At 38.6% G+C, this 27,091-nt stretch overlaps 1 protein-coding gene across 1 annotated transcript; it reads right to left on the bottom strand.

Moving 5' to 3' along the window:
- Positions 1-4,798: 4,798 nt before the first annotated feature.
- On the bottom strand, positions 4,799-26,808 carry LOC115837029 (zinc finger protein 506-like). Its single transcript, XM_030821764.1, has 4 exons — positions 26,740-26,808; positions 24,886-25,010; positions 5,050-5,151; positions 4,799-4,847 (listed from the first exon to the last, which is right to left on the bottom strand). Exons 1-4 carry the CDS (start codon positions 26,806-26,808, stop codon positions 4,799-4,801), a joined length of 345 nt encoding a protein of 114 aa, XP_030677624.1.
- Between the last annotated feature and the right edge of the window lie 283 nt (positions 26,809-27,091).

Below are 27,091 nucleotides of genomic sequence, written 5' to 3'. Positions count from 1 at the left end.
GAACATTTGATAGTAAAACTGCAATTATCTAGCTCCTGGTAGTCATTTAGTCTCTCACCCGCTCTTTAGAACTTCCACCAAGACAAGACCTCTATTTTTTTTCCCAAGAGCGTATGATGTAAAATCACACTCTTATCTTTTTGTCTTTGTGGCAGAAGTTGGGTATTTATGGTAATGAAAAAAAAAGTCTAGGTCTCCTTTTAGTAGACAGATGGTGATGATGGAAGCAAATATAATGGTACATGGTACTTGGCCACATTTCAAATGGGTGATAGTGAACATTCACTGAAGTGTCATAGGTGGCTCTTATTTGCCAGGTCAAATCTTGTTTGCAAGGAAGGCTCAGCCAACTGTTGTCAAGCATTTCTGGCAGTTCCTAGATACATGAACAAAACCTCACTAGGCTGGTTTACTGAGACCAGAATTAAAAACACCCAGGTGCCAGGCTATTAAAAACATTTTTACATTTATGGAAAAAAAATGTGATGTGGTGTGTGGCTTGGTTTGAATAAATCTTCACTGAGCTAAGTAGCTGATTGAATTTACCTAACCTGAAGGAAAAAAAAAAAAGAAAAACTACACTGAAAAAAACACACTAACATGGAACTGCAAGACAGTGATAAGAAAAATGTTTACTCATAAACTCTGGTATGCAACATTGAGGTATCATTATGAAAATTTGTCAGTTTGGACACGGTGTCTCATGTCTGTAATCTCATCACTTTGGGAGGCCAATGCAGGTGGATCACCTCAGGTCATGAGTTCAAGACCAGCCTGGCCAATGTGGTGAAACCCTTCTCTACTAAAAATACAAAAATTAGCTGGGCATGGTGGCACATAACTCTAATCCTAGCTACTTGGGAGGCTGAGGCATGAGAATTGCTTGAATCTAGAAAATGGAGGTAGCAGTAAGCCAAGATCGCACCACTGCACTCCAGGCTGGGTGACAGAGCGTGTCTCTGTCTTAAAAAAAAAAAAAAAAAAATATATATATATATATATATATACACATATATATGTATATATATATATGTATATATATATATGTGTATATATATATAGTCTAGGTAACTGCAATATGTAACTGTTACTGTATACTCATCAAATGCAGATCTTTTGAATCATTGGCATGCACTGTGTGGCAGTAAAATTTCAGAGAACATGCAGTATATTTATAAATAGAAGATTCTAATGAGAAACTTTCAACAAGTAAGCCTTTAAAAGAAACTTGAGTTACTTTTTATGTTTTAAATATATGCTATTCTTACACAAAATGAAACTGCTGCAATCCAACTTTAGAAGCAAAGAATAGTCTTACATTGTTAAATATGGAAAACATATATATAACTATTTTACAGAATAGGGTTAGAACCTCTGATATGTAAAACAAATATTAGGAAAAAAACTATGGTATTATTTGATATAGGCTGAAGTAAGTAGATGAAAATTCTATAATTCCTTTTTGTCTGCAGCAAACTTAAATTTATAAGTAATTATTTTAGTAAATATGGAGTGCCTACTAATTATCTAATTTACTTCAGGCATAAATTCTAGCATATTGTCCTAAATGTCTGAATCTAAAATTACAGACAAATTTGATGTAGAAAATAGAAAGTAAAAATGTATAGGGAGAGTGACATCAGTAAGATGAAAAGACTAAAAGTGCTCATTTTCTTTTTTTTTTCTTCTTATTATTATACTTTAAGTTTTAGGGTACATGTGCACAATGTGCAGGTTTGTTACATACGTATCCATGTGCCATGTTGGTGTGCTGCACCCATTAACTCGTCATTTAGCATTAGGTATATCTCCTAATGCTGTCCCTCCCCCCTAAAAGTGCTCATTTTCATATCCCCTTACAACAAAACAATGTCAGCCTTCCCTGACAAAAATGCCTTTATTAGAGAACAACACATTACAGGCTCACACCTGTAATGACAGCTACATGGTACATTAAGGTTATGGAACTGCTTCAGGCCAGGATTTCGAGACCAGCCTGGGTTATGTAGCAAGATGCCATTTCCAAAATAAGTGTCTCTAAGAGAGATCTGAGATCCAGGGAGGGAGTTGTGAAACGCTGTTAAAGCTTAAGATTGAGAAGTGTTCTATTCAGAAGGCAGGCCCTTATTTAGGTGGGAAACTATAGGACCCCTCTTACTGGCTACAGACCAAGACAGGTTCACCCAACTTGGTCCCAGTAAGAATTCAGAACTTACTCTGTAACCATCCCAAATTCCTCCCAAGCACAGTCTGGCAGAGGTCCTGCCAGTCCAGAGACTTGGAGGAAGGTACTCATTTACAGCCATGTAGGCAGGCCTGCAGACCTTGGCCTTTACTGTGGTCCTTGAAGCAGTTTAATGACTCAGTGTCAGTTACCTGAGCCACAGTTTATGGCCAGTTCTGCCTACATAGAAACCCACCCAATTACCTCAGGAAATGCTCTCTCATATGCAGTGAAAGCCACACTCATCCACATCCTGATACAAGGCCCACCATATGCAGACCTGACTGCAAAAACATGCCCTAGTGTCTGCCCTACAGAGCAAAGTCCTGAAGGATATGCAGTCTGTCCAAAAATAAAATGGGAATTACAACAACCCAAGCCCCTGTAACAAGCCAACTAAAGGTGGACCCTAGTACAGACCCAGCAGCCTTGTGACCAAGCTACAACCCCTCTTCATTACAAATTCAGAGAGAATCTCATCACTCTAAGGGCCCAACAAAAGAAGATCTTTACCTTCTAAAATCAGTTTATGAAAGCTTGAAGAGGTGTTTGTTCCATCAAATTCAGACACCAATACAAAACTATATTGCGCCCATTGTCAATGCTTCTATTTTAATGCAGCACTGGAAGTATGTGGCAGAATAATTAGTCAAAGAAATAAAAAAATCCAGACCGGGCACGGTGGCTCATGCCTATAATCCCAGCACTTTGGGAGGCCGAGGCAGGTGGATCGCAAGGTCAGGAATTCAAGATCAGCCTGGCCAACACAGTGAAACCCTGTCTCTACTAAAAATACAAAAAATTAGCTGGGTGTGGTGGCAGACACCTTTAATCCCAGCTACTCAGGAGGCTGAGGCAGGAGAGTTCCTTGAATCTGGGAGACAGAGGTTGCAGTGAGCCGAGATCATGTCACTGAGCTCCAGCACGGGCAACAGTGTGAGACTCCGCCTCAAAAAAAAAAAAAAAAAAAGAAATAAAAATAAAAAAGAAATAAAAAAATCAATTGAAATTGTAAAACTTTGCTGTTTGTAGATCATACAATCTTATATTAAAAAAATACAAACTACAACCTGTCTAAACTAATCAATACACTCAGTAAATTAGCAAAATATAAAATTAACGTACAATTATATATATGGTTTCATACACTTAAAACAAACTATCCGATAAAATAGAGAAAGAGGCTGGGTGCAGTTGCTCACACCTGTAATCTCAGCACTTTGGGAGGCCAAGGAGGTTGGATCATCTGAGGTCAGGAGTTTGAGACCAGCCTGGCCAACATGTTGAAACCCCATTTCTACTAAAAATACAAAAATGAGCTGGGTGTGATGGTGGCAAGCTGCAATCCCAGCTAGTCGGGATGCTGAGGCAGGAGAATCACTTGAACCCAGGAGGCAGACATTGCAGTGAGCTGAGATAGAACCATTGCACTGCAGCCTGGGCAACAGTGCAAGACTTTATCTCAATAAATAAATAAATAAATAAAAGTAGAGGAAGGTAAGCATCTTAAATAATAAAAATAATAATAAAATAATTGTCACAGGATGAGCTGCAGACAAAACTCTTTAGACACTGGGTTAAAGAAGGAAGAGGCTTTAATTCGGCCTGGAGCATCGGCAGACTTGTGTTTCAAGAACCAAGCTCCCCAGAGACTTTATTCAGCTGGAGTGTCAGCAGACTTGCCTCTCAAGAACCGAGCTCCCCGAAGAAAGAGTTCCTGGCCTTTTTAAGGGCTTACACCTCTAAGGGGTCTACATGACAGGGTCGTGATAGATTGAGCAAGCATGGGGTACGTGACTAGGTGGGGGTAAGTAAGGCAAGTATTTCTCCATGCCATTGTCTGTGATCTATAGAGAGCACAAGCGATTAGGGTGGGGGCTAATCTTTACCCTACAGGCCTGGCCAGAGGCACGGATCTGTCTGTTATTTTTCATTTTTTACTTCCTTCTTTTCTTTGGAGACAGGAGACAGTAAGAGAAATGGCCTCTCTCCTCATAATAAAAAATAATAAAATAAAATAAAATAATTATAAATAAAAATAAAATATAATACAATAATAATAAAATAATGAATTTTTGAGAAAAAATTAAAGAGGTAAAAATTTTTATAATAGAAAAATCAATGAAAAAAGTAGAGACGATTCAAATAAATTTTAAAATATTTTATGTCCATGGATTGAAAGAATAAATGTTATTAAAGTGAGATATTATCCAAAGTGATTCAATAAACTTCCTATCAAAATTGCAGTTTTTTTTTTACACTAATGGAAAATACAATTCCAAAATTTACGTGAAACTAAAATAAACTTTGAATAGCCAAAGCAATCTTGAGGAAAAAGAACAAAGCAGAAGGATATCATAACTTATAATTTCAGACTATATTTCAAGACTATATAAGAAAAACAGAATGGACTGTGCAGAAAAATGAACAAAAAAATGCAACAGAAACTACTACTCTCACACATTTTAGACCTGATGAAGAAAAAAACTTAAAAAAATAGTTTTGGCCTCCAAAAGTGTGCAGATATTTGTGTACCCCCAAAACAATGGAAAAGCAGCCGGATCGTGCAGTCTCTTATATGCCATGAAGAGGACTTTGGCTCTCACTGTGAACTTGAAGAAAGCTCACCAGAAGAAAAGTAGAATCCTTAGAGAATTTAAAATCATAAGACAGAAGAGAGAAAAAATAAAAATAAAAATAAAAAAAACTGCCCAGGAACTATTTCCTTTGGAACACAGCTTCCCAAATCACACTTTATGGACTGGCGTTCTCTTTGACCTTGAGACCTCTATCTGTGTCATCTGTGTATTCATTTTCACTCGCACCTACCTGGGGGTTTGGCAATCATCTCATGTCTCTTCATAGTTAAAGGTTTTTTTCCTTCCTCCAGACAGGTGATCAGGTCTGGCTTAGAGACAATAATACCTGTTTTATTAAAAATAAATAACATGGGCACCTGTAGTCCCAGCTACTCAGGAGGCTGAGTCAGGAGAATGGCGTGAAACCGGGAGGCGGAGGTTGCAGTGAGCCAAGATTGCGCCACTGCACTCCAGCCTGGGCAACAGAGCGAGACTCCGTCTCAAAAAAATAAAATAAAATAAAATATAAATAAATAAATAACATGAATCTTGCTCATATTCTCCAATTACAAGTTAGTAATGTGCTCAGCAGAGGGGATGTAATAAAATATTCTAGTAAATTAATACCAAAATACTAATTTATAACAAATTTTAAAATATTTAGAAAACGTTTTCAGTTTGTAGGTTTCTTAATTTTGCTACCTGGTACTACTGAATCAAAAATTAATGGTTGCAATTAGATTTTCAGGTGGGGGCAACAATATTTTATGCCACTAAATTTCTGGAATTACCACTAATTTAGAGTGAAAAAACAGCTCAACTCAGGAATGTGGAACTTTTGGATTAAGATAAAACATAAAACATTAAGATAAATTCATTTCTAAATGAAAAAATTCTGAAAGTTTTCTGGAAAAAGGGGATCTGAAACTCTTTCATGCAAAGAATAAATGACTAAAAAGCAAAGCTGGCAAAACTTATACCCCTTTCGAGAAGCAATTGTTAGCTTGCTATTGGGCTTTGCTGGAAACAGAACACTCCTGTTTCAACCATGATGTCTTTACGAGGCCTGAAATTCCTACTGTGACTTGGGTCATGAATTCCCTCAAAACTCACCAGATACGGCATGCCCAAGAAAGTAGCATCATAAAATGGAAATGGGCCGGGCGCAGTGGCTCACGCCTGTAATCCCAGCACTTTGGGAGGCCGAGATGGGCAGATCATGAGGTCAGGAGATCGAGACTATCCTGGCTAACACGGTGAAACCCCGTCTCTACTAAAAATACAAAAAATTAGCCGGGCGCGGTGGGGGGCGCCTGTAGTCCCAGCTACTCTGGAGGCTGAGGCAGAAGAATGGCGTGAACCCGGGAGGCGGAGCTTGCAGTGAGCCAAGATTACACCACTGCACTCCAGCTTGGGCGACAGAGCGAGACTCCGCCTCAGAAAAAATAAAATAAAATAAAATAAAATAAATAAATAAATAAATAAATAAATAAATAAATAAATAAATAAATAAAATAGAAATGGTACATACAAGACCAGGCTAAGCCAAAACCAAAAGGGTTTTTTTTTTTTTTTTTTTTTTTTTTTTGAGATGGAGTCTCACTCTGTCACCCAGGCTGGAGTGCAATGGCGTGATCTTGGATCACTGCAACCTCTGCCTCCTGGGTTCAAGCCATTCTCCTGCCTCAGCCTCCCAAGTAGCTGGAATTACAGGCATCACAACCATGCCTGGCTAATTTTTTGTATTTTTGGTAGAGATGGGGTTTCACTATGTTGGCCAGGCTGGTCTCAAACTCCTGACCTCATGATCCGCCCACCTCAGCTTCCCAAAGTGCTGGGATTGCAGGTGTGAGCCACTGCACCTGGCCTCAAAAAGGGTATCATTTTTACACGAGGATGTACAAAACTTGCCAGCTCAGGAAACCACTAAGGAAGTCCTGCAGATAGAGAAGGAAACCCCCCTTGCCCAATGGGAAACTCCTTTAAAGAACCAAGCCCAGAGGATCGGAAACATGCTTCGTTTACTGATGGATCCACCAAATGCACTGTTGGGACCCAATGCTGGAAGGCTGTGGCTTATAATCCTGTTAAAAACAGGATTCCTTCTGATGAAGGAAGGGGTGGGAGCAGCCAGTTAGCTGAACTAGTAGCTATCCTCCGAGCTATTCAGGAGGAAGCCAGAGGGATTTGTCACTTGTATACCAACACTTGGTCAGTAACAAATGGTCTTACCTCCTGGATGCTCCAATGGTAATGAAACAAATGGCTAATTGGGAATAAAGAGGTTTGGGGAAAACAATACTGGGGAGATGTCTGAATCCTGGTGCACACACTACCATGATCACTGCTTTCCATGTTGATGCTCATGCATCTCTGCTTTCTCTTGATAGACTATCTAATCACTAGGAAAATCAATAGGCCAAAAATTTTTTTTTTTTTTTGAGACGGAGTCTTGCTCTTTCACCCAGGCCAGAGTACAGTGGCGCGATCTCGGCTCACTGCAAGCTCTGCCTCCCGGGTTCAAGCCATTCTCCTGCCTCAGCCTCCAGAGTAGCTGGGACTACAGGCGCCTGCCACCACGCCCGGCTAATTTTTTGTATTTTTAGTAGAGACGGGGTTTCACCGTGTTAGCCAGGATAGTCTCGATCTCCTGACCTCATGATCTGCCCGTCTCGGCCTCCCAAAGTGCTGGGATTACAGGTGTGAGCCACCGCGCCCGGCCCCAAATTTTTATTATAACTGCAAACTTGAATGCGGATGAATGGATTACAACGTGTTTCAAGCCTTGCAATGACAGGCATTATAATGTATGGTGGTATAATGCATAGTGAATACTGGCCTAGATGCCTCTAATTTAGCAGCCTAAATGCTCCATTTAAAAGATACAGAATGGTAGAATGGTTAAGAGTTTACCAACCAAATATCTGCTGTCTTCAAGAGAGTCACCCAACACATAAAGACTCACATGTAAAGGGTTGGAAAAAGATATTCCATGCAAAGGTACCCCAAAAGCAAGCAGTAGTAGCCATTCTTAGATCAGACAAAACAGGCATTAAAGCAAAAACAGTTAAAAAAAAAAAGACAAAGAGGGACATTATATAGTAATAAAAGGACTAGTCCAACGTGAAAATATCACAATTCTAAATATATATGCACCTGACACTGGAGCTCCCAATTTATTAAGCAATTACTACTAGACCTAAGAACTGAGATAAATGGCAACATAATAATAATGGGAAACTTCAATACTCTACTGGCAGCACTAGACAAGTCATCAAGACAGAAAGTCAACAACAACAAAAGGACTTAAATTATACCCTAGAACAAATGGATTTAACAAAAATATTTACAGAACATTCTACCCAACAACTTCAGAATATACATTTTATTCATCAGCACATGAAACATACTCCAAGATAGACATATGATAGGCCACCCCTAGTCACCTGCCTTGTAACTATCTTTCCCAATGAAACTACTCACCCTGCCACTCCGGCTCTCTTTAAAATAGCCAATTGGAATTAGCTTTGAGTGTGCAGTCCAATTCTACCCAATGGGAAAAAACACAGCAGTAGGGACTAGCAGTGTTAGGGATAAGACCCCCTTCCCCTCCTTTGTCCAAGTGTACTCTCGCCATTGTTCCATCTGCGAGACGCACCCTTCTATAGAAGTAAATTTGCCTTGCTTAGACGTTCTCTGTTTGAGTGCTCATTTTCTCTGTGACTCCGATCAATTGTTTACAACACGCAATCTTAAAAATGTTCCCTTTGTGGCTGTTGAACATGGAAAGATGTGGATATTCAAGGTTTCTATTGGGGAAAACTGTGGTCCTTAGTAAAGATGGAGAACATGTAATGTTGAGGCTCCATCTGTGTGTTCCATTAGCTCTATTGCAGAACAGGATTAAGAAAATACTTATTTAAATGGGATGGCATTTACTACCCAGAAAGTTCTGAAAAAAATTATTAGGAGATACCTGCTCTCTAGGGTGCTAAATGAAGCCTACTTAAAATTACTACTAAAAATTACTGAACATAGGAGATATCTGTACTTTGAAGTTTGCATAACACATTTCTTTACGGTTAAATTCAGATATTATTTACTTTGTGAGAGGAATATTTCAACAGTGATGCTGTGTTCTTCTGTGCATTAGCACATCATAAAAATTTGTCCTAGTGCAGTTAATGGTTAATTATTCACTTGGTGAAATTGCTCTCTGATAGATTTTTTTCACTATAATTATTTTTCTCTTCATTATTAAGTATCTTTATACAGATGATGTGCATAAACCATCACATTTAATCTGGCAGCTGTCTTTTTTCTTATTTTTTTTTACATATTTATCTTTGAAAAATGAAGATGGGTGCAGCACACCAACATGGCACATGTATACATATGTAACAAACCTGCACGTTGTGCACATGTACCCTAAAAGTTAAAGTATAATAAAAAAAGAAAAATGAAGGTATTATTTTTGTTTACAGGCCAGAAAAACTGGCAAAAACATAGGCTCTTCCACTTAGTGGATATTGGACAAAATATCCTTCTTGGGCCAAAAACATTGACATTATTGGCGAGCTTGTTAGAATTCCAAAAAACCAGATGTTATTCCAGATCTTCTAGGAAAAAAAAAACCCTGCATAATAAGGTCTTCAGCTTATTGTACATATTAAAATTTGAGAGGTGCCTTCTAACTCAACATGTCTTTTCTGTCTGAAAAATATTCACATCTCATTCTGTATGATGTAAATATAGCCCTCAAAAATGTACATACTCGTGTTCATGTCCTTAATTTTATACTTTATTATCTAGAAAAATATCATAAATAAACTGATGTTGTGGATCTTATGCTGCTGTTTTTTCTCAGAGTTAAGAGAGTACATTACAGAATATTTCTGTGTTGAAAACTATTTTATTGGATAATTTTAGTCAGTCCTGTAAGTCAGAATCTGTTGTCTTTACTCTCTCATTTCACCTTAAGTTAAATTAAAATTCTGCTCATAGCCACTTGGTAAAAATGTGTGTGTGGGCCGGGCGCGGTGGCTCAAGCCTGTAATCCCAGCACTTTGGGAGGCTGAGGCGGGCGGATCACGAGGTCAGGAGATCGAGACCATCCTGGCTAACACGGTGAAACCCCGTCTCTACTAAAAATACAAAAAAAATTAGCCAGGCGCGTTGGCAGGCACCTGTAGTCCCAGCTACTCTGGAGGCTGAGGCAGGAGAATGGTGTGAACCAGGGAGGCGGAGCTTGCAGTGAGCCGAGATTGCACCACTGCACTCCAGCCTGGGGGACAGAGAAAGACTCCATCTCAAAAAAAAAAAAAAAAAAAAAATGTGTGTGTGGGTGTGTGTATGTGTTTATCAGGGTCCATTGCAATTTAGAGATGTGGCCATAGAATTCTTTCTGGAGGAGTGGCATTGCCTGGACACTGCACAGAGCAATTTGTATACTGATGTGATGTTAGAGAACTACAGAAACCTGGTCTTCCTTGGTGAGAATAACTTGAATACATAATTCATAATATACCTTAAAGGTTTTATTTCTCCTCATTGTGGAATGTTTTTTTAGTAATTTTTTCTTTGCATAAAAGAGTTTCAGATGCCCCCTTTTCCAGAAAATATTCAGAATTTGTTAATTTAGGAAATAATTTTTTCAAGATATTTCATCTTAATCCAAACTTTCCACATTCCTGAGTTGAGCTGTATTCTTCACTCTAAGTCGGTGGTAATTCCAGAAATTTAGTGGCATAAAATATTGTTGTCCCCACCTGAAAATCTAATCGCTACCACCAATTTTTGATTCAGTAGTATACCAAGTAGTAAAATTTAAAAACCTACAAGCAGGGCCAGATGCAGTGGCTCACGCCTGTAATCTCAGCACATTGGGAGGCCAAGGCAGATGGATCACCTGAGGTCGGGAGTTCAAGACCAGCCTGACCAACATGGAGAAACTCCTTCTCTACTACAAATGAAAAATTAGCCAGGCATTGTGGCACATGCCTGTAATCCCAGCTACTTCAGAGCTGAGGGAGAAGAATCACTTGAACCTGACAGGCAGAGGTTGCAGTGAGACGAGATTGCGCCACTGCACTATAGGTTGGGCAACAAGAGCAAAACTCCATCTCCAAAAAAAAAAAACCTACTACAAGTTGAAAGCATTTTCTAAATATTTATAAATTTCTGTTTTGAATTAGTATTTTCATATTAGTTTCCTAGAATATTTTATCACCTCCTCTCTGCTGAGCACAGTACTAGCTTGTAATTGGAGAATATGAGCAAGATTCATGTTATTTATTCTTAATAAAACAGGTATTGTTGCCTCTAAGCCAGACCTGATCACCTATCTGGAGCAAGAAAAAAAACCTTTGACTATGAAGAGACATGAGATGATTGCCAAACCCCCAGGTAGGTGCAAGTGAAAATGAATACAACGGATGACACAGTAAGAGGTCCCAAAGTCAAAGAGAGAGCCAGTCCATAAAGTGTGATTGGGGAAGCTGTGTTCTAAAGGAAATAGTTCCTGGGCACTTTTTTCTTCTTTTTTTAAATTTTGCTGTCACAAAGGGACATTGGATTCTACTTTTCTTTGGGTGAGCTTCCTTCAAGTTCAGTGAGAGCCAAAGTCCTCTTCATAGCATATAAAAGACTGCACAATCTGGCTGCTTTTGCATTGTTTTGGGGACACACAAATATCTGCATGATTTTCAGAAACTAAAACTATTTTTTAAGTTCTTTTTTTGCATCAGGTCTGAAATGTGTAAGAGTAGTAGTTTCTGTTGCATTTTTTTTTTGCACAGTCCATTCTGTTTTATTACTATATAGTCTTGAAATTTAGTTTCAAATTATAAGTATGATATCCTTCTGCTTTGTTATTTTTCCTCCAGATTGCTTTGGCTATCAAAGCTTATTTTAATTTCATGTAACTTTTAGGGTTTATTTCCCATTACTATAAAAAAAACCACTGCAATTTTTATATGAAGTTTATTAAATCTATAGATCACTTTGGATAATATGGCAATTTAATGATATTTATTCTTTCAATCCATAGACATAAACTCTTTTAAAATTTACTTGGATCCGGTCTAATGTTTTCATTATTTTTATTATAAACATTTTTTATCTTCTTAATTTTTTCTCAGAAATTTATTACTTAATGCTATAGTAAATTAGATTTTTTCTTCCTCTATTTTATCAGATAGTTTGTTTTAAGTGTATGAGACCATACATATACTTGTATGTTAGTTTTATATTTTGCTAATTTACAGAGTGTATTTGTTAGTTTAGGCTGGTTTTAATGTACTGTGTATGGTTTTTCAAACATATGATTGTATGATCTGCAAACAGCAAATTTTACTTATTTTTCTTCAATTTTAATGGATTTTTTTATTTATTTGACTAATTCTTCTGCCACATACTTCCAGTGCTACATTAAAATAGAAGCATCAACAATAGTTTTGCATTGGTGTCTGAATTTGATGAAGCAAACACCTCTTCAAGTTTTCATAACTGATTTTAGAAGATAAAGATCTGCTTTTGTTGGGTCCTTAGGGTGATGAGACGCCCTCTGAATTTGTAGTGAAGAGGGGTTGCAGATTGGTCACAAGGCTGCTGGGTCTGCACTAGGGTCCACCTTTAGTTGGCTTCTTACAGAGGCTTGGGTAGTTGTAATTCTCATTTTATTTTTGGACAGACTGTATATCCTTCAGGACTTTGCTCCATAGGGCAGACACTAGGGCATGTTTTTGCAGTGAGGTCTGCATATGGTGGGCCTTGTATCAGGATGTGGATGAGTATGGCTTTGACTGAGTACCAGAAAGCATTTCCTCAGGTAACTGTGTGGGTTTCTATGTAGGCAGAACTGGCCATAAACTGTGGCTCAGGTAACTGAAATTGAGTCATTGAACCACTTTAGGGACCACAGTAAAGGCCAAGGTCTGCAGGCCTGCCTACATGGCTGTAAATGTGTGCCTTCCTCCAGGTCTCTGGAATGGTAGGACCTCTGCCAGACTGTGGCTGGGAGGAGTTTGGGATGGTTATAAATTAAGTTCAGAATTCTCAATGGGACAAAGTTGGGTAAACCCTAACCTGGTCTGTAGCCAAGAAGAGGGTTCCTTTAGTTTCCCACCCGAATGAGGGTCTACCTTCTGAATAGAACAATTCTCAATCTTAAGCTTTAACAGCGTTTCACAACTGCATCCTTGGATCTCAAATCTCTCTTAGAGGCCTTTATTTTGGAGATGGCGTCTTGCTACATAACCCAGGTTGGTCTCAAAATCCTGGGCTGGAGCAAAAAGGAATTATAGGATTTTCATCTACATTTTTCAGCCTATATCTAAATAATAACATTTTATTTCCTAACATTTGTTTTACATATCAGAGGGTCTAACCCTATTCTGAAAAAAATATATATTTTTCTATATTTAACAATGTAAGGCTATTATTTGCTTCTAAAGTTGGATTACAGCAGTTCTATTTTGTGTAAGAATAGCATGTATTTAAAATATAAAAAGCAACTCTAGTTTCTTTTAAATGCTAATTTATTACAAGTTTCTCATTAGAATATTCTATTTATAATTTTACTGCATATTCTCTGAAATGCTACTGCCACAAAGTGCATGCCAATGATTCAAAATACCTGTATATAATGAGTACATAGTAACAGTTAAATATTGCAGTTACCAAAATAAATTGTTGTTGTTGTTTGTTTTTTGAGTAGTTACCTTCTCTCACACAGGCTGGAGTACAGTGGTTCGATCTTGACTCACTGCAACCTTCACCTCCTGGATTCAAGCAATTCTCATGTCTCAACTTCCCAAGTAGCTGGAATTACAGGCATGTGCCACCATGCCTGGCTAATTTTTGTATTTTTAGTAGAGATGGGGTTTCACCACGTTGGCCAGGCTGGTCTTAAACTCCTGGCCTCAGGTTACCTGCTCACATTGGCCTCCCAAAGTGCTGAGATTACAGGCATGAGCCATTGTGCCCAGCCTGACAAAGTTTTTAAAATGATACATTGACGTGGCATACCAGATTTTATGAGTAAACATTTCTCTTATTATTGCTTTGACGTTCTATATTAGTGTGTTTCCTCAGTGTACATTCCTTTTTTTTTTTTTTGAAATGGAGTCTCCGTCTGTCACCCAGGCTAAAGTGCAGTGGTGCAATCTCAGTTTACTGAAAACCCCGCTCTCCATGTTCAAGCCATTCTTCTGCCTCAGCCTCCTGAGCAGCTGTGACTACTCACCACCACTTGCTAATTTTTGTGTTATTATTAGAGACGGCATTTCACCATATTGGCCAGGCTGATCTCGAAATCCTGACATTGTGATCTATCTGCCTCAGGCTCCTAAAGTGCTGGGATAATAGTCATGAACCACAGTGCCCCGCCTCAGTGTAGGTTTCTTAACGTCAGTTTATTGTGTCTGTTGGTTTTACTTATGTAGTATAATTTTAGAGAATTTGCAATTCTTTTTGTATGCTGTAAGTCAATTTGAGGTTTAACTAAGAGATAAATTATGCATCTCTATCACAGTCAGATTACATATGTATGTGTGTTTATCTATAAATATGACCCCAATTTTAGTTACGGCTTATCTCATATTCTTTCTTAGCTGATTTCCCATGGTAGTTGTATCTTGTCTAAGTGAGTAGTCATAGACATAGTCTTATTTTCACCATGTGTTTAATGATTAAAATATATTTTATTTTGTGAGAGAAACATTTTTGTGATTTGAAGGTAATTTTCAAAAAGATTTATAATTCTGGATGTTTTTTAGTTTTTCTTTAAAAACATTGTTTTAAAAACACATAACATAAAATTTACCATCTTAAATTTATTGAAGTGTACATTTCAGTGCCAGGTGTGGTTGTGGCTGTCATCTGTAATCCCAGGACTTTGGGAGGCCAAGACAGGATTCCTGGAGCCCAAAAGTTTGAGACCAGCCTGGGTAACATATGGAGACAACTTTCTGTAAGAAAAATTTAATAATAGCCAAGTATGGTGGTGTGCAGCTGTGGTCCCAGCTACATGGGAGATTGATGGGGAGTCAAAATTGTGCCTCTACACTCCAGCTTGGGTAACAGAGTGAGACCCTGTCTCAAAAAAAAAAAAGCTGTTTATTTCAGGCACGTTAAGTATATTCACATTGTTATTCAAAAGACTTCTAGAAACTTTACATCTTGTCAAACTGAAACTCAATACCCATTAAATAACAACTGCTCATTTTACCCTCTCTCCAGCCCTTGACAGACAAACCTTCCACTTTCTATTTTTATGATTTTGACTACTTAAGATACCTCATGTAAGTGGAATCATATGGTATCCATAATTTTGTGACTGGATTAATTCAGGTGACATAATGTTCTCAATGTTCATCTTAAAATGTGACAAGATTGTTCTTTTTAAGGTGGAATAATATTCCATTTTATGTATATGTTACATTTTTTGATATGTTTATAAATCAAGAGACATTTGGGTTGCTTCGGTTTTTTGGCTTTTATGAATACTGGCATAATAAAGATGGATTTTCAAATATGTCTTCCAGGTCCTGTGTTGCTTTTTATTTTTTTAGATGGAGTCTCATTCTGTTGCTCAGGCTGGAGTGCAGTGGTGTGATCTCAACTAACTGCAACCTCCGCCTCCTGGGTTCAAGTGACTCTCCTGCTTCAACTTTATGAGTAGCTGGGATTATAGGCACCCACCACCATGCCTAACTAACTTATTGTATTTTTAAAAGAGATGGGGCCAGGGTGGTCTCAATCTCCTGACCTAGGTGATCTGCCCGCCCTTACTCTCCCAAATTGCTAGGATTACAGGCTTGAACCACTGGGCCTGGCCTTTGTTACATATTTTGGATATCGGTTTATAAATAAGGAACATTTATAACATTTTAAAATAATGGTTGCATTTTTGTTTGCCACTAACATTCAACATGGGTTTCATTTTTATTGCATCATCAAGAGATTTGGTGTTTTTTAAAAAAATTATAATGGCCATTCTAATGGGTGTGAGGTGATTTTGTTTGTCATTGTGTTTTTTTTTATTTCTCTACAAATTGGTAATTTTGTGTGTCCCATCAAATGCTTTTTCTCATCTGTATACTTATCTAATGAAAATTTTGTTCATTTCTAAATCAAGTTATTCAACTTTACTGGTTTTTTTTTTTTTTTTTTTTTTGAGACGGAGTCTCGCTCTGTCACCCAGGCTGGAGTGCAGTGGCGCAATCTCGGCTCACTGCAAGCTCCGCCTCCGGGGTTCACGCCATTCTCCTGCCTTAGCCTCTCCGAGTAGCTGGGACTACAGGCGCCCACCACCACGCCCGGCTAATTTTTTTGTATTTTTAGTAGAGACGGGGTTTCACCGTGGTCTCGATCTCCTGACCTCGTGATCCGCCCGCCTCGGCCTCCCAAAGTGCTGGGATTACAAGCGTGAGCCACCGCGCCCAGCTTTTACTGTTTAGTTTTAAGGGTTGTTTATGTATTTTGGATATTAACTCCTTTCACATGTAATTTGAAAATGTTTTCACGCATTTTCTAAGGGATGTTGTTACTCTTGAATTCTTTCTTGGTATGCAGAAATGTTGAAGTCTAGTGTAGTTAAACTTTTCTGTCATTTCATTTGTTTCTCATGCATTTAATTTTGGATCTAAGAAAATGGTGCCAAGACCAATGTTACATATTTTTCCCATATTTTTTCTAAAAGATTTGTTAGTATTTTTATGTATTTTATTTAAAAAATATTTTTGTATCATTCAAGGAAATAGTACAACTTTATTTTATCAGCACTGATTTCAGTTTTCAACACCATTTAATTTTGATTTTTTGGAGATAGAGTCTTGCTCATTCATCCAGGCTGGAGTGTGGTGGGATGATCTCGCCTCACTGCAACCTCCATATCCTGGGTTCAAGTGATTCCCCTGCCTCAGCCTCTGAGTAACTGGGATTAAAGACACACATCACCATGCCCATCTAGTTTTTTTTTGTATTTTTAGTACAGATGGAGTATCACCATGAGGGTTAAGCTAGTATTGAACTCCTGAACTTAAGTGATCTGCCCACCTCAGCCTCCCAAAGTGCTAGGATTACAGGCATGACGCCCAGCCTCAACATCATTTTTTGAAGAGATTATTTTTCTCTATTTTATGCTCATGGCAACTTTGTAGAATATCACTTGATCATATACAGAAGGGTTAATTTCTGAGCTCTATTCTGTTCTTTCATCAATTTAACTTTGTGTCAGTATCACATTGTTTATGTCCTGTAGCTTTTAACCGTAGTTGTATTGACGTCTTTGAAAAATGAAAATTTTTGACCCCTGAGCAAGAGTATGTTGAAGAGTGTTTCATATTTTCATAGTTTTGAATTTGCCAGTTTGACTTTTGCTTTTAATTCCTAGTTTCATTTAGTTTTTGTTAGAAAACACAGTGTATAATTTTAGTCTTTTAAAAATGATTGTTGTTGTTGTTTTGAGACAAGATCTTATCATCACCAAGGCTGGAGTGCATTGGCATAATGTTGGCTCACTGTAGCCTCAGCCTCCTGGGCTCAAGGGACCCTTTCACCTCAGTTTTTTGAGTAGGTAGGACTGTAGACATGCACTACCATGTCTGGCTAATTGTTTGCTTGTTTGTAGTGTTAGGACTTCACTATGTTGCCCAGGGTGGTCTTAAGCTTTTGGCACCAATGGATCTTCTTATCTCAATCTCCCAAAGTGTTAGGATTATAGGCAAAAGCCACTGCACCCAGTCAGTATTTTTGAATTTAACAGAACTTGGTATGTTTCAGAACAGAATATACCAGATGCAGATAGGAATATTGTGTATGATCTTGGTTTTGACTGGAGAGTTTTGTATGTGTCTGTGAAGTCTAGTTGGTCTATAATGTGGTTTGGATGTCCATGTTGCCCAAACCTCATGCTTCAATATAAATGCTCAATGTTGGATGTGGGATCTGGTGGGACATGTTTGTGTCATGGGGGCAAATCTCATGAATGGCATGGTACCTCCTCTTGGTAACCAAAAAATTTACATTCTATTAATTCAAATGAGAGCTTGTTCATTACAAGAACCTGGCTTCTTAACCTCACACTTGCTCTGCCTCTTACCATATAATATGTCCAGTTACTCTTTACCTTCCATCATGATTTTAAATTTCCTGAAATCCTCACCAGAAGCAGATATGGGTACACACTTCTTATATATTCTGCCAAACTGTGAGCCAAATAAAATTTTTTTATTAAAAATTATGCACTCTCAAGTATTCCTCTATATGTAAAATAATTAATATAGTCTATAATGTTATCTAAATTTTGTTTATTTTTATCTGAATTTTCTATTTATTATTGCAAATGGAGTCTTGATGTCTACAATTTTTATGTTGTCATGTATGTCTTGCTTTACTTTTGTCAGTATTTTCTTTATATATTTTGGATCCCTGATGTTATATACACATATACATATGTAATGCCCAACCTTGTTTTTACTAACCCTGTTTTTAGAGTCTCCCTTTTCCTTTAATCACCTAGCCTTGTTTCCACCTGAATTGACTCTCCCTTAGCTAAGAGAGCCAGACAGACTCCATCTTGGCTCTTTCACTGGCAGCCCCTTCCTCAAGGACTTAACTTGTGCAAGCTGACTCCCAGCACATCCAAGAATGCAATTAACTGATAAGATACTGTGGCAAGCTATATCCACAATTCCCAGGAATTCGTCTGATTGATAATGCTCAAGGCCCCTAGTCTATCACCTTGTAATAGTCTTGAAGCCCCTGCACGTGGAACTGTTTATTTTCCTGTAACCATTTATCCTTTTAACTTTTTGCCTACTTTATTTCTGTAAAATTGTTTTAACTAGAACCCCCTCCCTGGCCAACATGGTGAAATTCCATCTATACTAAAAACACAAAAAATTAGCCAGACGCAGTGGCAGGCACCTGTAATCCCAGCTACTCAGGAGGCTGAGGCAGGAGAATTGCTTGAACCCATGAGGCAGAGGTTGCAGTGAGCCAAGATCACAGCACTGCACTCCATCCTGGGCAATAGAGCGAGACTCAGTCTCAAAAAAAAAAAAAGATGGTACATAAAACCTTTAAAGTTCTCCTATAGAATTAAAAAAATGTAAATCCACATAAATCTGTTATAGAAACACCATATAAACGAGGTCAGGAGTTCAAGACCAACCTGACCAACATGGTGAAACCCCATCTCTACTAAAAATTACAAAAAAATATTTAGCAGGGCATTGTGGTGGGCACCTATAATCCCAGCTACTCGGGAGGCTGAGGAAAATTGCTTGAACCCAAGAGGCAGAGTTTGCAGTGACCCAAGACCAGGCCACTGCACTCCAGACTGGGCAATGGAGAGAGACTCCATTTCAAAATAATAATAACAATAATAATAATTTTAATATCAATAACTGGAAAATATAGAGGCAGAGGTTTTGGTTTTTTTTTTTTTTAGACGGAGTCTCGCTCTGTCACCCAGGCTGGAGTGCAGTGGCGCAGTCTCGGCTCACTGCAAGCTCCGCCTCCCGGGTTCATGCCATTCTCCTGCCTCAGCCTCTCCGAGTAGCTGGGACTACAGGCGCCCGGCTAATTTTTTTTTTTTTTTGTATTTTTAGTAGAGACGGGGTTTCACCATGGTCTCGATCTCCTGACCTCGTGATCCGCCCACTTTGGCCTCCCAAAGTTCTGGGATTACAAGCGTGAGCCACCACGCCCAGCCTAGAGGCAGAGTTTTTGTATTCAATTGAAGTTGTTGTGAGATTAAAATATATTGTTTTAACTTTAAGATGTATGTAATTTCCAGTTTTCAAGATTATCACAAAGATTTATAGAAAGTATGCAAGGGAAAATAAAATATAATCAAAGCATGGCAGTACAAAATTAAATGAAAATTAAGAAAGTCAGGCCGGGCACGGTGGCTCATGCCTGTAATCCCAGCACTTTGGGAGGCCAAGGCGGGCGGATCATCTGAGGTTGGGAGTTTGAGACCAGCCTGACCAACATGGAGAAACCCTGTCTCTACTAAAAATACAAAATTAGCCGGGCATGGTGGTGCATGCCTGTAATCTCAGCTACTTGAGAGACTGAGGCACGAGAATCGCTTGAACCTGGGAGACGGAGGTTGCGGTGAGCAGAGATCGTGCCATTGCACTCCAGCCTGGGCAACAATAGTGAAATACTCTGTCTCAAAAAAAAAAAAAGAAAAAGAAAATTAAGAAAGTCAAACAGGAAATGAGAAAAATATAACTACTAGAAACACATAAAACAATACCAATGTAACTGGTAATAACAACTTCATTCCTTTAAGCAGTTGTTTCAAATATGAATTAAACTACTTAATAAAATGAAATGTAATCTTAAGAATTTGCAAGGCCAAGGGAGGCTGATCACTTGATCCCCGAAGTTCAAGACTAGCCTGGGCAACATGGCAAAACTCTGTCTCCAGAAAAAAATACAAAAAAGCTAGCTGGGTGTGATGGCACATACTTTTAACCCAGATACCTGAGAGGCTGAAATGAGAGGATCATCTGAGTTTGGGAGGTTCAGGCAGCAGTGAGCCATGCAAATCAGGCTGTTTGACAAGAGTGAGACCCTATCTCTAAAACAAATGAGGCCGGGTGCAGTGGCTCATGCCTGTAATCCCAGCACTTTGGGAGGCTGCATGGGCAGATCATTAGGTCAGGAGTTTCAGAACAGCCTGGCCAACATGGTGAAACCCTGCCTCTACTAAAAATACAAAAAATTAGCTAGACATAGTGGCATGAACCTGTAGTCCCAGCTACTCAGGAGGCTGAGGCAGGAGAATTGCTTGAACCCAGGAGGCGGAGGTTACAGTGAGCCAAGATTGCATCACTGCACTCCAGCCTGGATGACAGAGCAAGACTCCATCTCAAAAATAAATAAATAAATAAATAAAAATTTAAAAAATAAAATATCTGAAATAGAAAATAGAGAATAAAAATGTATAGGGAGAGTGACATCAGTAAGATGAAAAGATCAAAAGTCCCCCATTTTCATATTCCCTTTTAGCAAAAAATTGCCAGCCATCCCTGAGAAAAATGCCCTTATGACAGAACCAGGCGTTATGGCTTACATCTGTAATGACAGTTACATGGTACATTAAGGTTGGAGAACTTCAGGCCAAAATTTTGAGACCAGCCTGGGTTATGTATCAAAACTCTGTCTCCAAAATAAGTGCCTCTAAGAGAGATTTGAGATCCAGGGATGCAGTTGTGAAATGCTGTTAAAGCTTAACATTGAGAAGTGTTCTACTCAGAAGGCAGACCCTCATACAGGTGAAAAACTACAGGATGCCTGTTCTTGGCTACAGACAGCATAGGGTTCACCCAACGTGGTCCCACTGAGAATTCTGAACTTACTCTGTAACCATCCCAAACTCCTCCCAGCCACAGCCTGGGATAGGTCCTGCCCTTCCAGAGACCTGGAAGAAGGTACCCATTTACAGCCATGTGGGCAGGCCTGCAGACCTTGGTCTTTACTGTGGTCCCTGAAACAGTTCAATGACTCAGTTTCAGTTACCTGAGCCACAGTTTATGGTCAGTTCTGCCTATATAGAAACCCACGGCCGGGCGCGGTGGCTCACGCTTGTAATCCCAGCACTTTGGGAGGCCAAGGCGAGCAGATCACGAGGTCAGGAGATCGAGACCACGGTGAAACCCCGTCTCTACTAAAAATACAAAAAAAATTAGCCGGGCGTGGTGGCGGGCTCCTGTAGTCCCAGCTACTCAGAGAGGCTGAGGCAGGAGAATGGCGTGAACCCGGGAGGCGGAGCTTGCAGTGAGCCGAGACTGTGCCACTGCACTCCAGCCTCGGCAACAGAGCAAGACTCCGTCTCAAAAAAAAAAAAAAAAAAAAAAAAAGAAACTCACACAGTTACCTGAGGAAATACTTTCTGGTACTCACCCAAAGCCATACTCATCCACATCCTGATACAAGGACCACCATATGCAGACTCGACTGCAAAAACAGGCCCCAGTATGTGTTCTATGGAGCAAAGTTCTGAAGATTTTGCAGTCTGTCCAAAAATAAAATGGGAATTACAACTATCCAAGCCCCTGTAACAAGCCAACTAAAGGTGGACCCTAGTGCAGACCTAGCAGCCTTGTGACCAATCTGCAACCCCTCTTTACAAATTCAGAGAAGATCTCATCACACTAAGGGCCCAACAAAAGTAGATCTTTACCTTGTAAAATCAGTATATGAAAACTTGAAGAGGTGTTTGCTCCATCAAATTCAGACACCAATACAAAGCTATATTGTGCCTATTGTCAATGCTTCTATTTTAATGTAGCACTGGAAGTACGTGGCAGAAGAACTAGTCAAAGAAATAAAAAAACCATTGAAATTGAAGAAAAATAATTAAAGTGCTGCTGTTTGTAGATCATGCAATCTTATATTTTAAAAAAACCATAAACAGTACATTAAAACCTGTCTAAACTAATAAATACACTCAGTAAATTAGCAAAATATAAAATTAACATACAAGTATATGTATGGTTTCATACACTTAAACTATCTAATAAAATAGAGGAAGAAAATAATCTTATTTATTTATTTATTTATTTATTTATTTATTTTGAGACTGAGTCTCAGTCTCTCACCAGGCTGGAGTGCAATGGCGCGATCTCGGCTCACTGCCCCAATGACAATGAAATAAATGGTTAATTGGGAATAAAGGGCTTGGGGAAAGCAATACTGGGAAGATATCTCAATCCTGGCACACAATACCATTATTACTGTTTTTCTTTTTTTTTTTTTTGACACGGAGTCTAGCTCTGCCAGCAGACTGGAGTGCAGTGGTGCAATCTAGGCTCATTGCAACCTCAGCCTCCCAGGTTCAAGTGATTCCCCTGCCTCATCCTCCCAAGTAGCTGGGACTACAGGCACATGCCACCATGCCCAGCTAATTTTTTGTATTTTTAGTAAAGACGGGATTTCACCGGGTTAGCCAGGATGGTCTCGATCTCCAGACCTTGTGATTTGCCTGCCCTCAGCCTCCCAAAGTGCTGGGATTACAGGCATGAGCCACTGCAAAAATCTTATTTTCTAAAGCATTAAATAATAAATTTCTGAGGAAAAAATTAACCAAGGAGGGAAAAAGTGTTTACAATAAAGAAAAAATAAAAAAATTAGAGAAGATACAAATAAATTTTAAAATACTGTGTCTATGGATTGAAATAATAAATATTATTAAAGTACCACATTATCCAAAGTAATCTATAGATTCAATAAACTTCCTGTCAAAATTGCAGTGATTTTTTTTCACAGTAATGGAAAATACAATTCTAAAATTTACATGAAACTAAAATAAACTTTCAATTGCCAAAGCAATCACAAGGAAAAAGAACAGAGCAGGAGGATATCATACTTAAAATTTCAAACTATATTTCAAGACTATATAGTAATAAAAAAAGAATGTACTGTGCAGAAAAATGAACCAAAAAAATGCAACAGAAACTACTACTTTCACACATTTCAGACTTGATGCAAAAAGAGAACTTAAAAAAAATAGCGTTAGTTTCTCAAAATCATGTGGATAGTTGTGTCTCCCAAAAACAATGGAAAAGCAGCCAAATTGTGCAGTCTCTTTTTTTTTTTTTTTTTTGAGACGGAGTCTCACTCTGTCACCCAGGCTGGAGTGCAGTGGCATAATCTCGGCTCACTGCAAACTCTGCTTCCTGGGTTCAAGCGATTCTCATGCCTCAGCCTGCCTAGTAGCTGGGATTACAGGCACCCACCACCATGCCTGGCTAATTTTTGTATTTTTAGTAGAAACAAGGTTTCACCATATTGGCCAGGCTAGTCTCAAACTCCTGACCTCAGGTGATCCACATGCCTCGGCCTCCCAAAGTGCTGGGATTACAGGTGTGAGCCACCACGCCCAGCCTGTGCAGTCTGTTACATGCCATGAAGAGGAATTTGGCTCTCCCTGTGAAGCTGAAAGAAGCTCACTGAAAGAAAAGTAGAATCCTTATTTAAAAGCATCAGAGAGAAGATGCCCCTTTGTGAGAGCCAATTAAAAACAAACAAACAAAAACAGCTTTCCATGGATGATTTCCTTTGGAACACAGCTTCCCAAATCACATTTAAGGACTGACTTTCTCTTTGACCTTGGGACCCCTTATCTGTGTTGTCTATTGTATTCATTTTCTTCTTCTTTTTTTTTTTTTTTTTTTTTTTTTTTTGAGATGGAGTCTTAATCTGTCACCCAAAATGGAGTGCAGTGGCATAATCTCGGCTCACTGCAACCTCTACCTTCTGGGTTCAAGCGATTCTCCTTCATCAGCCTCCTGTGTAGCTGAGGTTACAGGCGCATGACACTATGCTTGGCTAATTATTGTATTTTTAGTAGAGACGTGGTTTCACTGTGTTGGTTAGGCTGGTTTCAAACTACTGACCTTGTAATTCACCTGCCTAGGCCTCCCAAATTGCTGGGATTACAAGCGTGAGCCACTGCACCCAGCCTGTTGTATTCATTTTCACTCTACCTATCTGGGGGTTTGGCAATCATCTCATGTCTCTTCATAGTCAAAGGTTTTTTTTTCCTTGACAACAATACCAGTTTATTAAAAATAAATACCATGAATCTTGCTCATATTCTCCAATTAGAAGCTAGTAATGTGCTAGGCAGAAAGGATGTAATAAAATAGTCTAGTAAATTAATACCAAAATACTAATTCATAATAGAAATTTCTAAATATTTAGAAAATATTTTGGCTTTTTCGGTTTCTTAATTTTACTACCTGGTACTACTGAATCAAAAATTGGTGGTGGCAATTAGATTTCCAGGTGGGGGCAACAATATTTCATGCCAGTAAATTTCTGGAATTACCACTAATTTAGAGTGAAGAATACACTCAACTGAGGAGTGTGGAAAGTTTGGATTAAGATTAAACATCTTGAAGAAATTATCTTCTAAATGAAAGAATCCTGAAGATTTTCTGGAAAAAGGGCATCTGAAACTCTTTTATGAAAAGAATAAAGTACTAAGAAAATTCCACAAAAAAGGGAAATAAAATTTTTAGGGTATATTATGAATTATATATTAAAGTTATACTCACAAAGAAGATCAAGTTTCTGTAGTTCTGAAACTTCACATCCCTATATAAATTCCACTGTGCAGTGTCCAGGCAATGCCACTCCTCCAGAGAGAATTCTATGGCCACATCTTTAAATAGCAAAGGTTCCTGAAAAACACACACACACATTTTTACCAAGTCGCCATGGGTGGAATTTTTAATTTGACTTAAGGTGAAATGAGAGAGTAAAGACAATTGTTCTGACTTGTAAGACTCACTAAAATAATTTTCATCACAGAAATATTATCTAATGTATTCTCTAACTCTGAGAAAACACAGCAGCATAAGATACACAACATCAGTTCATATGTGATATTTTTCTAGATAATAAAGTATAAAATTAAAGGCATGAACATGAACATGTACATTTTTGAGTGCTATATTTACGTCATACGGAATGAGCTGTGAATATTTTTCAAAAGGAAAAGACAAGTTGAGTTAGAAGGCACCTCTCAAATTTTAATATGTGCAATAAGCTGAAGACCTTCCCATGCAGGGTTTTTTTTTTTTATTTTTCCCCAGAAGATCTGGAATAAAGTCTGATTTATTTATTTATTTATTTATTTATTTATAATTTTTTTTTGAGATGGAGTTTCATGCTTGTTGCCCAGGCTGGAGTGCAATGGTGCAATCTTGGTTCACCACAACCTCCACCTCCCAGATTCAAGCAATTGTCTTGCGTCAACCTCCTGAATAGCTGGGATTGCAGGAATGTGCCACCATGCCCGGCTAATTTTTTTTTTGTTTTGTATTTTTGTAGAGATGGGATTTTTCCACGTTTGTCAGGCTGGTCTCGAACTCCTGACCTCAGGTGATCTGCCCACCTCAGCCTCCCAAAGTGCTGGGAATATAGGCATGGGCCACCACATCCGGCCAATTTTTTGAATTTCTAACAGGCCCATCAGTAATGCCAATGTTTTTGGCCCAAGAAGGATATGTTGTCAAACATCCAGGAAGTGGAAGTGTCGGTGTTTTTCCCACTTTTTCTAGCCTGTAAACAAAGATAAGAGTCTTCATTTTCCAAAGAAAAATATGTAGAAAAAAATAAGAAAAAAGGACAGCTGTCAGATTGAATGTGATTGTTTATGCACGCCAGCTGCATAAACATACTTACTAATACAGAGAAAAATAATTAACTCTATAGTGAAAAAAAATTAGAGAGCTATTTCACCAATTGAATCATTAACTATTAAATTCACTAGGACAAATTTTTATTATGTGCTAATGCACACAGAAGAACACAGCATCACTCTTGAAATATTCCTCCCCAAAAAAGTAAATTATAGTCTGAATTTATGCAAACTTCAAAACACAGATAACTCCTACGTTCTGTAATTTTTAGTAGTAATTTTAAGTAGGCTTCATTTAGCACCCTAGAGAGCAGGTATCTCCTAATAATTTTTTTCAGAACTTTCTGGGTAATAAATGCCATCCCATTTAAATAAGCATTTTTTTTTTTTTTTTGAGACAGAGTTTCGCTCTTGTCACCCAGGCTGGAGTGCAATGGTGCAATCTCGGCTCACTGCAACCTCCGCTTCCCGGGTTCAAGCGATTCTCCTGCCTCAGCCTCCCGAGTAGCTGGGATTACAGGCATGTGCCACAATGCCCAGCTATGTTTTTTGTTTTGTTTTGTTTTTTGTATTTTTAGTACAGATGGGGCTTCACCATGTTGGTCAGGCTGGTCTCGAACTCCTGACCTCAGGTGATCCACCTGCCTCAGCCTCCCAAAGTGCTAGGACTACAAGGTGTGAGCCACTGTGCCCAGCCTAAATAAGCATTTTCTTAATCCTGTTCTGCATAGAGCTAATTGAACACACAGATGGAGCCTAAACATTACATGTCCACCATCTTTACTAAGGACCACAGTTTTCCCCAATAGAAATCTTGAGTATCCACTTCTTTCCATGTTCAACAGCCACAAAGGGAACATTTTTAATGTTATGGGTCATAAATTCTTGCTGAGAATTTTGCATGGCATATAAGAAGCTATGACGTTGAGAATGTAGAGAAGGCTCTGGGATATAGGAAAGAAACATTTTTCAGAGACCCTTGACTATCATAAGAATTTTAACAAGTAGTTAAACCAAACTCATTAGGGAGCAAAAACACAAGCAGAGAAGGAAAGCTTTTTGAGTAGTAAATTCATGGCAGTCCAGGAGGCAGAGTGGACCCAGTTCTTCATCTGACAC

This window comes from Nomascus leucogenys, chromosome 10 (genome assembly GCF_006542625.1).
Source record: "Nomascus leucogenys isolate Asia chromosome 10, Asia_NLE_v1, whole genome shotgun sequence".
Taxonomy (NCBI): Eukaryota; Metazoa; Chordata; class Mammalia; order Primates; family Hylobatidae; genus Nomascus; species Nomascus leucogenys.
The sequence above is the reverse complement of the archived record's forward strand: the minus strand, read 5'-3'. Positions and strand labels throughout refer to the sequence as shown.

What these genes read in the sequence shown, in the direction of transcription:
- LOC115837029 (XM_030821764.1), bottom strand. Translation starts at nt 26,808, where the DNA reads ATGGAAAGAAGTGGATACTCAAGATTTCTATTGGGGAAAACTGTGGTC. An exon ending in TACAGAAACTTGATCTTCTT is followed by an intron (nt 5,152 to 24,885) that starts TGTGAGTATAAC and finishes TTTTAATAAAAC; the next exon opens with AGGTATTATTGTCTCTAAGC. An exon ending in ATTGCCAAACCCCCAGGTAG is followed by an intron (nt 4,848 to 5,049) that starts GTGCGAGTGAAA and finishes TCTTCTGGTGAG; the next exon opens with CTTTCTTCAAGTTCACAGTG.